This window comes from Xiphophorus couchianus, chromosome 11 (assembly GCF_001444195.1).
Source record: "Xiphophorus couchianus chromosome 11, X_couchianus-1.0, whole genome shotgun sequence".
Classification (NCBI taxonomy): domain Eukaryota; kingdom Metazoa; phylum Chordata; class Actinopteri; order Cyprinodontiformes; family Poeciliidae; genus Xiphophorus; species Xiphophorus couchianus.
The window spans coordinates 25,102,694-25,113,998 of record NC_040238.1 but is presented as its reverse complement, the minus strand read 5'-3'; the positions used below and the strand labels follow the sequence as shown (position 1 = coordinate 25,113,998).

The following is an 11,305-nucleotide window of genomic DNA, read 5'->3' as shown; positions in this document are numbered from 1 at the left end:
ACGTACAGTGCGTGAATGCGGTAGTAGAGCGCAGCGGAGTTCTGACTGTAGGTTGACGTTACAGAGGTCTGTGTACGGACCCCGGTAAAGCACGGCCGCTTCAAAACCGACACCAGCGGGGGCCGTGGGGATTTTTAGGGGGAACCCAAGGTGGGTCAGACGAACATGGGGAACGCAGAGAGTGGCTGTGGTGGAGGGAGCGGCGACGAGGAGGACATGGAGACGGAGAGTCCCGGTTTCGCGGAAGACAACCTGGCCTCTGCGGCCATTGGCGGTGCTGTCGGAGGCAGCGGAGGCACCGGGTCTGGGCGAAGCGGAAGGGGATCGAATAACCCACCCGCGGCCACCGAGGGACCACCTAGCCCCGAGTTCCTTTTGGAGCAAGTGAAACTAAGAGAAGCGGCTGCCCGTGTCAGCGACTCGGGGGTCACCATTCACGAGTCCGTCCTGTCCGGTAACGAGGGCGTCCTGATACGGTGGCTGGAGGACCGGTTGAACCGCGGCGAGGAGTCCGTCAATGTGGAACAGTTCTGCGAAATGTTGGAGAGCAGAGATGCTCCCAGAAATGAATGTGAAGAGGTATATACGTTTTTGAAAACGAAAAAAACAACACAACAACAGAGAGATAACATTGCTGTCATTTGTGACATGACATGCATATCAGGTGTTTTGACACTTTTTGACCCAGGTATGAGAGGTGAACTGCTGATAGCGGCACCGCGCCCATCCATAGTGACTAATCAGCTCCTCTGATTGTAGGAAGAGGAGCATAAATCAAGTCATGTAGTTTGAAGAGTGTGCACTGAACAGCTGTGATGTTGTTACTTTTACTTGTCAGGGTTATTGTCTCAGTTGTTTTCAATGCTGGTCTCTTTGTTGCTGCCTTGTTGTGTGGTGACAGCCAGGTGTTGTGTGATAAGTTTGTGCCTCAGTCTGCATATTTGACTCTGTGTGGGCAGACAATGACTATCTTTCATGTGTTAAAAGTAGTGAGGTGCACTGATCCCTTCAGGCACAACATACAAACACATCGCTGCTATCTGCTTCCCTTCAATGTGTATTGCATATAGCTACACTTTAAAGAAGTACTTTAATCCATTATGCATGTAGAGGTAATTTAGTTGTGAGTTCTAGGAGTTGTATTTGCATGCGTTTGTTGTGTGTTGTGATGGGATTGATTGTGTCCGAGTGTAAGGGTGTGTCGCCTTCTGTTTCCCTGATCGCAGGCGTTTGGACAGTTTGATGCAGAGGGGGATGGAGTGGTGGACATAGAGAGCATGCTGATTGCTCTTAAGAACTCCAACGGAGCTAATTTACAGGGAGAATTGAGTCATGTGATAAGACAACTCCAAGCGTGCTCCCTCACACCAGGTAAGATTAGAAATTTGTTTACACACACACACACGCGCACACACATGCATACACCAACTATGTTCTTCATTACAGCCCTAAAATTCTGTGTATTTTGTTAGGGTTTCATGTGCTACGTGCGAAGTTGAGGGAAACTGATGTCTGTTTTAATATACTGAAAAGTGTGGCATGCTTTTGTATTTGTATTTTGTACCCTTAAAGACGCCATTGCCACCAGCTACTTTCGAAGTTTACCTGTCAAGTACCAGACATGTAACTCGAGCCAAGTCGAGTTACATGACTTGACTCGTAAAAATGGTCAAATACTTTTGACTTGACTTGGTCTTTTACACCAATGACTCGGGATTTGAATTAGACTCAGAAAGGCTTGATATGTTACCCAAAATCTTAAAGTTTAAAACAGTTATCCAAAAAAAAGATTTTGGCACAACTCCCAAGACTTGACTCTCATCCTAAATTGGCTGGCTGGGAATTGTGGATATTATTCAGAGAAGCAGCCATGAGCCCCATGGTGATGCTGTAGGAGCTGCTGCAGATTGGAGAATGTGTTGGAAAAAGCACTGAAAGGTTCAGTTTAAAGTTTGACTCAAGCTCACAAGGGAACAGAGCAATCATGTGGAAATAGGTGGTTAAATGAGAGAACAATTGAAAATTTTTCATACATGCAAAAGTAACACTGCACATCACCCTGAACGCACCACCTTGGCTGTAAAAGCATGGTGGTGGCATCATCATGCTGTGGCGACTCAAGAGGAACAGGGAAACTAGTCAGAGTTTATGGCAGGTGCAGATAATTACAGGACAACGCTGAAAGAAAGCATGTTGGAGGCTGCAAAAGGGTTGCAAGCTTTCAGCTAGACAACAACCTCAAACCCACAGCCAGGGATCCAATTTAAGGATTTAAATCAAAACTTATTAATTTGTTGAAATGGTCCAGTCAAAGTCCAGAACTTAATCTTATGCAGAACCTGAAGCAAGACTTGAAAGTTGCTCTTCAGAGATGCTCTCCCTCCAGTCTGGATTAATTTGAGCTATTTAGGTAATGTAGTGTAGCAGAAGATCTTAAACTAACTATAACATAACACAGTTTAAGAGGGAATTAAAACATAGAATGATTGAAAACTATAAAAGTATTTAAATATTTGAAACTGTCATGATTGTATATTTTTTGTTTCTTTTTTTCTTCTCTTGTTTGGATTTAACAGTTGATTATGTGTATTCTGTTAATATTTGCTACACTAAATCAATGAATTTCTTTACACGTGTGGACACCATTTGCATGTAGTCAGACTGTTGTTTAATTGTTTTGGGGTTTCATGTTTGTTTTGTTTTTATTTCCTGTCCCTACAGGTTTCGTCGACATCTTCTCAAAGAGCAAAGACAGATTAGGAGCTCACGCCTCTAAGATCCTTAAGTTCCTCCACAGGAATTGTATTCCCAGCAGTGCCATCCCTTTCCCGATTTTAGAGGGCTACAACAGCATCTGTACCATGAGGTCCAGCGTGGTTCAAGACTTCTTGGAATTTCTCCTGCAGAAGGAGAAAGGTGAGTAACAGAGTAAGGTGGTGTAAGAATTAGAGATGGGATGCAGCTTTACTTCCTGGATGTTGTGCAGAAATAGTCCTGACTGGAGTCGCTTCCTTTCAGATTTAGATATCCAGTACAGAGCAGAGCTGGACCGCGACCCAGACGTAGATAAAGTCAAGGTGGTCACACAGTGCTACAGCACGATAGAAGCGTCCTCCAATGTCTCCGAGATCTACAAGATGACAAACGGGGAAACGTCGTCTTTCTGGCAGTCGGACGGGAGCGCCCGCTCACACTGGATCAGGTAAAAAATGCGACTCCGACTCTGTGGTCCTCAAACCGTCCAGTCATGACTCTTATAAGTTTTTTTTGTTGTTGTTGTTGTTTTAGTTTTTTTCTTGCACTCTGTTCCCAGACTGAAGCTGAAACCAGATGTGGTTCTGAGACGTCTGGCCATCGCCGTGGCTTCCAACGACCACAGCTACATGCCTCAGCTAGTCTCGGTGTCTGTGGGGAAGACGCGGCTTTCCCTGCAGGAGATCAGAGACATCCGCATCCCCAGCAACGTCACAGGCTACGTGGCTCTGCTGGAGAACGCCAACATCACCCACCCCTGTGAGAGCCCGTCTGTCTTCCGTATTTATTCTCTGTTCAAAAAAATGAGGGTTGAACCAATATGAACCCTTCAGCTAATATCCGATATTTATATTGCTGTTTAACCGAGCTCCGATATTTACCGATAAAATGCATATTTCTTTCAACACTTAAAAAAAAAAGCAAAGCTACTAGAGAGCTACTTCGACAATAATATATAGTAATAGCTATAAAATTAAAAACTATGTAAATATTTACTCCATTTCATAAGAAACTAATTTCTATTCTTGGTTAATCACATAAAAAAACAAATAAAATACACAGAACAGTTTATTTGTAATATGAAAACATCCCTGGGGGTTGAATATTTTTGCAAAACGCTGTACGTGACTTGATAACAATCGAGGAAAAGAAGCATGCAGATGTCAGCACAGAACACAGTAATAAACTTGAACTATGCATTTGCTTCCTTTGCATAGTTTAAATTGTACTGCATGCTTGTTACCCTGCAAAGAGCTGAGGGCTGAGTAAGACGAGCTAAACTGACGCTCAGGGTGTTCTGCAACCTAAACCTGTTTGCAGATGGGCTTTACGTGAAATAAAAATAGTTTTTTTAGCATTTATTATGGAAGAATGACTGAGCTGTTGTGATTACTAGAATTTGAAATGGCACGTTTCTCTTGAAAGTATAGCTGGAAAAAGGTCAGGGGTCAGCAAACTTTACAGTCCAAAGAGTTATACTTCATAAGACTTATCTAGTTCTGCAAGAAACTTTAGAAAAGAATGGATTATAATTATAAATACCTATTCTAGAAAATGTGCTTTTGTAGTTGTATCGAAGAATGACAATTTTATTTCTATTTTTAGAATTGACCTTACAAAAAAAATAATTTTTTACATTTTTGTAGAAACAAAAACTCTAATGTTGTAATCTTTCCCTGAGAAATAAGAGTTGTAGTTGTTTTATTTATCATGTTGCATGCAGTTTCTTTTCTTAAGTTTTAAAATTGGAAATATGATGCTATGACTACATGATGTGTAAAATTTGCTTTATTGGGAACCAATTAATATAAAATAAAAAAAAAAATACTTAAAAATGAATCAAGAACTTATTTTGGGATCTAATTGCCAAATCAAAATGAATGAATTATGCAAATATTGACTAATTTCTGGCTTTTTGGTGTGGACATTCTATTCAGATATATTCATAAAAAACTGAAACTGCAAAATTTAGCCTTTTTTGTTAGCTCTGTTTTCAAAATTGTTCCCCAGTTCTTCTTTATTTTAAGTTATAAAGAGACTCTGCGAAGAGCTTAAGAGTTACATTTTTCTCTGGAGATGCAAGCAGCAGATCCCTGGATTAGATTATTAGGTGTTAGTTGAAGGGGATTTTTAATTTTTGATCACACGTGTTCTGTCACTCAGCTAACTGCGTTTCTTCCCGAACAATTCCCAGACGTCCAAATAAACATCAAGCGATGCCTGAGTGACGGATGCGACACGCGCATTCATGGACTGAAGACACTGGGTTATCAGATCACCAAGAGTAAAGAGGTGTCCGTCTCGGACGCTTCGGCCATCTGGTACCTGTCTCTGCTCACGTCCTTGGTCACCGCATCGATGGAGACGAACCCAGCTCTGGCTCACACTGTCCTCCAAAGCACACAGTAAGATGCAGAGATGTAAAAATAAAACAAACGTGTTTGTAAAAGCATGTTAATTCAGGTTGTTGTCACTGTTCTTTTTTCTCCAGGAAAGCCTTACAGCACATGCCACCGCTGTCGCTAACACCATCGTCCACAGAGTTCCCCAAGTTCTTCTCCCTAAACATCCTGGAGGAAGTGGACGGCTTTCTCCTCAGGATTGCAAAGTAAGCTGCTGTTTCTTTTTTTATTTTTTAAATGTTCATCTTTGCAACTTCTTCAGCTGCAGTGTGATCACTGTATTGATGCCACTTTGGGTTTTGTTTTTTTCAGCTGTTGTGTGAGCCCTGATGCGGAAATGACTCTCTTGGCCTTTGCCCTGGCCAGAGGCAGCGTGGCTAAAATACTCCAGGCCTTGTCCTCCATCAGTGATTGTCTACAGACCAAGTACAAGGCCTCCTCCCTCATCGTCTCCATGGCTTCTGTTAGGCTGCGATTGCTTTATCGTAACGGTAATTTGACTTATCCTTCACCTTTCTGATTTGCATGTTATTCCTTATTAGGGTGACCGTTCAGCCTTAAAAAGTCTTAGATTTATGTATCTAAAATTAAAGCATTGCAATGTCTTCATTTAATTAAAAAAATTTCTTAAATTTTGTAGAGGTAGAATTATTTAATCTCGTATATTTTATGTATTCTTCTTTTCGGCTATGTTTGTGTCTTTACTGGGCTAAATAAAAAGAAACACACAAAACATACGGATTAAAAAACTCTAAGTTAGCTTTAAATTAGTCTTAAATGTTGTAGTGGCAGGACTATTTAATCTTGTATATTCTATGCGTTTTTCTTTTTGGTTATGTTTGTGTCTTTACTGGGCTTAATAAGAGGAGACACACAATAAACATACAGATTCAAAAAAACGGTAGCAGCCACTGCTAACTAGCTGCTAACATACCCCTTACTAGCTAGCTTTTTTGCTTCTGTCGTGGGTAATTGTAAATTTATCACCAGTTGGCTGGACGACGTTTGTCTTTGCTATTATCTCACTTCTGTTGCCGACCCGTGTGTACAAAAGCCTGTCACTACTACTATGTGAAACATAATTTCTTTTGAAAATTTCTGTCGTGATGCAGGTCTTAAATTTCATTCATAATGGTCTTAAATAGGTCTTAAATTTGAGTGGGCGAAATCTGCAGAACTCCTTTGCATGTGTATCTTCTGAAGGGACGATGGCGTTTATTTGAACCAAAACTGTGACTCGTTGCAGGAAAGCCTCTCCAGCTCCACCTGCAGGCCTGTGACGTCAAGAGCAAAGAGGAAAAGTCAGGACCGGAGAACATGCTCACAGAGTCTTCCACTGGAGATGGTACAGCAGAACTAAACTCAGTCTGGAAATGAAGGGCAGCAGGAACATGCACTCACATGTCAGTGGGGTGTTTGCTTTTTTGTCCCCCCTCCAGGTTTCCTCACAGAAAGCGGCAGGAAGAAAACCAGCGTCATCCTGTCCACGGAGGACCAGAGCAACTTCCAGGTCACGCAGATGAAGATCAAAGTAAGACGGCACTGTTTCACATGTGTAATAAGAGAGCTGAAAACATTTCAATCAGTCAGTCATTTTATTCACTTGCTTTAGCAAATGTCCTCATTAATTCACAAACACGTTTTCTTATAGCATTTAATCTGTACGAGTGAAAAGGGAGCAGGAAGAAGAAAAAGTCTTGAATAAACCTGCGCCTTTCTCAATAATTAGAAAATAAATGTTCAATTAGCACTTTAAGTTGTAAACAATATATACTGTAATTCTCTTCATTGTTAACTTAATTGATTTAGGAGTCTGGAAGTAGATAATTTCTGAACTTCTTGTCCACACTGTTCCATAACTTTACTCCATGCACTAAAATACAACAGTTTTATAGCAGTACGCACAGTTTTACTTCTGAAATCTGACTCCTTCCTGCTATTCCTGACACTTGAGTTTAAAAGAAATAACTTTTCTGAATTAATTGGCAATAATCTCTTTCTTGTTTTAAACATAAATAATAGCATTTTAAAATGAACAAAATCCGCTAATGTCGAGGTATTTGATTGAAATATCACTTTTTTAATAAAAGTCTCATGACTTATGATGGGTGTTGATTATTTTTGCACTGTTGTCGTTGTGATCAGGTGCGAAAAGGAGCGATCGGAGTTAAATGTGGCTTGGTGTTTGCGTACATGGAGGAGGAAACTTTTGATGCAGAGAAACATTTCAAGAGGTTCAAAAAGTACGACTCGTGGAACTACAAGGACTACAAAGAGTTTGTACAGGACAGGTGAGGATTTCTCCTCGTATTTTATTTTTCTTTTACAAAACTATTCACAACTATCTAAATTTTTCATATAACACAAGTTTCAAATATTCAAAAGGAAATTGTATGTGAAAGGCTATTGCATAATTGTGAAGATGAAGTAAAATATGTGGTTTTCAGACTTATTTACAAGTAAATATGTGAAAAGTGTGGCGTGCTTTTTTTTTTTAGCCCCATATTCTGACACAACTAAATAATACTTAATTAATCACACAGTCAACCTCTGTGTGAATAGTAGTTGTTCACAATCAGTCCAAATGTTCATATTGATGCAGCCCTACTTTTCTTTTTTTTTATTTGTGAAATATATTTTGATAACTCTGCACCAGTACAGCAACACTTAAATCCACCAATAGCTTTACAAGCTTCGTCAAACATGTAAAAAAACCACAACTTTAATTTGTTCAGACAGTGCAAGTAGGAGTATAAAAGCCAATGTAAAAAAAATAACGAAGAAACTAACAAAAATAAATGATTTGACTACCTTGGTTAAACATATTAAAGAATAAACAGCAACAAATAGTTCAGAAAGTTCAATCAGGAATTCTCAAAATAGATAGTGCAGCATGACATCACTCGGAGCCCCAAGCATAGAATTGGATTGAATAGAATTTGAATTGTCAATGAGCTCTTGGTTTTTTGGGGGGTTTTAACCGGCCTCTTTTTGAAAGTTTTGAACGTTTTCTCCAGTTATGACTCTGACTGTGATTTGTCTTTTCCAGACTCAAAAACGTCAGTGACTTTGTCTTTCTGCTGTTTTTGACATTTTATACAATCTTTCAATTTTAGATCTTTCCTCCATCAGAGACGTTCTATTTAAATTATTTGTATGTACACGTATGTTATTAAATATCTCACTAAATGATTTAGTATATTTAAATGATTCATCAGGGAATATCCAGGCCTGGGTTTGGCTTGTGAAATTGAGTTCGGCTTTCTAGGAAATGTAGTTTAATCAAAGTTAATTCACGATTTAACAAAGAGTCAGTTGCTTTCCCAGAGGAACAGGATGCTGTGGGTAGCTTTTTATTCCCTTGAATAAATGAAATTATTGCTTGAAAGTCACGTTTTATGTTTACTCATGTCGTTTCTTTCCACTGTTCAACATTTCTTCATGATCTGAAACATGTAAGTGTGACGAAAAAATGCAAAAAGAACATAAATCTGTAAGGAGGCAAACACTTTGTCACACCTCTGCATGTCCCTTAATGCCATAAGTGTCTTCATGGGAGGTCTGTGTGGTTTATTACCTTTAAATCTCTCTGTCACATTACCAGCAGCGGGAAGATTTCAGCGCAGAGTGAGGATGAGCCGATTGGCTGGTTTGAACTTGAAGAGGACTGGAATGATGTGGAGATCAAGCTGCAGCAGTGTCGCGTTGCTAAGGTGCCAGCCAGTCTGTTCGCTGATGCCATTTCAAACTTTTTATTTACTTTTTCTGTTTCCTCCCAACTTCTTTTAATTAATCCAATTTTTGCACTGGTTAGCATAGATTGGCTGTGTTATACCTAAGCCTGTTGCAATAAGCACTTAATCAATGAATGATTCAATAATTTCCATTCTGATTAATAATATTTTGTTTACAGATTTCATAATTCATTTAGCTTATGTGTGTTTTTATTTCCTTTTTATTGTGTTTGGTTGCTGTGTTTTATTTTGGATATTTAAAATATTTTGCAGTTCCAACTTTTATTAGTCTATGACATGGTGAACTTACATTGTTCTGCCCCCACCATTATATTACTTGAAAATGATGTTGAAACGATAATGTTATCGTTTACCACAATTATTCCTGGGACATTTCCTGGGATTATTGCTGGACAATTTATCGTCCAGCAAAATTTGTTATCGTGACAAACTTGGTAGAATCAATATCTTATTGTTTTGTCTTCTCAGTTCCTGATGGTGAAGTTCCTCTGCACCAGGCAGGACTCGGCCGAGCGGCTAGGCGTGCAGAATCTCAGCTTCAGCGGCTACCTGTGTCCTGCTACGGAGAGGCTCGTCGACCTGGATGACCTCGGAGGACAGGGAGACGGCCTTGACCACAATGGAGTCACCGGCCTTTGTCTTCTCAATAAAACCCTTTTCTTCATACAGCAGCTCACACGAGACATGGTAACGTACCACTGCCTGGTGGATTTAAGTTACATTTTTGGTACAATTGATCGTCACTGCATCATAAAGAGAGCATCCATCCTTTGGAAATCATTTTGTAGAGATGTGGAAATGAAAGCGGAAGGAGGTTTTCCTCGGAAAATGCTTGAAAGACTTCCAGGAAGCCTGGACGGCTATTGATCCGGACCACTTTAAAAGAAAGTCTGAGTCATTGTGGGAGAGACGAGTCATTCAGGGATGACTCAACACTTCTGAACAGCAATGTCTATTCATGGGAAATCTCCTCAATTTCCACAAAGAAACACTAAAAACAAATCCAAAGAGAAATACGTCTGTTTTATTATGGCTAAAGTAGCAGTTGATCAAGCTGAAATGTGTGATTTCCCTTCCTCTGTGCTCATTTATTTGTTCATATTCAGTCTCTCTGCCCTCTAGTGGCTTTGAGGAGACATTGCAGACTTGTTTTATCAGATTGATTCAACTATGTTGTTTCTGCAGGATGCCTCACACTTCAAGCAGAAGTATCTTCTGGACTTCAGTGGTCTCAGCCTTAACCTTTTCTGGAACTTCTACAATAAACTCAGGGAGATGTGAGTAATCAGATGCTTATTTACGACCCATAAACACATGAGGCGCTCCGATTTTGTGAAGTTCTCACCTGCTGGCATGTCAGATGCCACTTTTAAGTTATCAGCCTTCATGCAATATTTATCAGACATGGCGCACGAGTTCAGGCCAGAGGATATTTTAAGAACTGTTTTAAAGAACGTCATTGCTTTTTAAGGAAAATCACTTTTTCAGAAGCTTTTTAAGAAGAAAATGATCAAAGCCTTGACACTTAAGGCGGTGCGGGTAGCATTCCCTTATTTGTTCCCTTGAGAATTATAATCAACTAAGAAAAGCAACCTCTTCTAATGTTGAGCTGGACTCAAAAGAATAGAGCAGGGCAGCAGAGTTGCATCTCTGATTAACGCAAATTTTAACAATCAAGTATTCTATTGGTTATTCTGATGACTAATCAAGTAATTGCTTAAAAAAGAATTTTCATTATAACCACTTAAGTTTATTTTATGCACTAATAACCATATAAAATAATAGTTAGTTTTTTTATATAAAAAAAATATTTTATTGCCTAAAATGCAATAACATAACATTCCTTTAGTGTAAGTCTGCAGCTAAAAAACTCCTTCTAACATCAATATGTGAAAAGCTTTTGCTTTCACTTCACTAACTTTACATCAAAATGTATGTATTTCATGTACAGTTTTGGCTTTATTGCTGCTCCGACTGTGTTCTTATTTCAGCGAATAATCGATTCATCATGATGAATCCGATTAATCGTTTCAGCCCGACACTGTTAGAACAAGAGTGTTGGGCTCTTAGTTGTTGGTAATCTCCGTGTTGCAGTGAGGGAGAGGAGGTGTTGAAAAGCAGAGTCCTCCTGCTTCAGTTGATGCAGAACTGTTTCCCCATGCTGCCCAACCCGACCGAGCTCCAGGACGCAGAGGAGAGTAAAAGACCAGAAGAAAGTGCCTCTGCAGCACCAGCAGCGGCAGCAGCAGGTCCACACTCATCCAGCAGTGGAGATTCTCAGAGTATCTCTGCTAAGGCTGTGTTGGAGCTCTATACTCACCTCTGCCACAGTAAGAACAAGAGTCAAAGTCATGCAGGGCAGCACGAGGGGTCACTTGGGTTGGCGTTTGACAG

At 39.9% G+C, this 11,305-nt stretch overlaps 1 protein-coding gene across 3 annotated transcripts in view; it reads left to right on the top strand.

The window, feature by feature from the left end:
* Positions 1-9: 9 nt before the first annotated feature.
* The window catches only part of zzef1 (zinc finger, ZZ-type with EF hand domain 1), a 35,785-nt gene continuing 24,489 nt past the window's right edge, over positions 10-11,305 (top strand). For 2 of the 3 annotated variants that reach the window (XM_028032257.1, XM_028032255.1), the window contains exons 1-15: positions 10-579; positions 1,227-1,371; positions 2,722-2,916; positions 3,019-3,202; positions 3,314-3,513; positions 4,949-5,159; positions 5,246-5,362; positions 5,469-5,647; positions 6,403-6,501; positions 6,596-6,687; positions 7,302-7,447; positions 8,761-8,869; positions 9,380-9,598; positions 10,097-10,188; positions 11,006-11,241. In XM_028032257.1, the coding sequence (XP_027888058.1) occupies positions 166-579; positions 1,227-1,371; positions 2,722-2,916; positions 3,019-3,202; positions 3,314-3,513; positions 4,949-5,159; positions 5,246-5,362; positions 5,469-5,647; positions 6,403-6,501; positions 6,596-6,687; positions 7,302-7,447; positions 8,761-8,869; positions 9,380-9,598; positions 10,097-10,188; positions 11,006-11,241 (2,638 nt within the window). In that variant the 5' untranslated portion in view covers positions 10-165. The remainder of the gene's footprint in view (positions 580-1,226; positions 1,372-2,721; positions 2,917-3,018; positions 3,203-3,313; positions 3,514-4,948; positions 5,160-5,245; positions 5,363-5,468; positions 5,648-6,402; positions 6,502-6,595; positions 6,688-7,301; positions 7,448-8,760; positions 8,870-9,379; positions 9,599-10,096; positions 10,189-11,005; positions 11,242-11,305) is intronic. The other variant, XM_028032256.1, reaches the window with a different exon arrangement.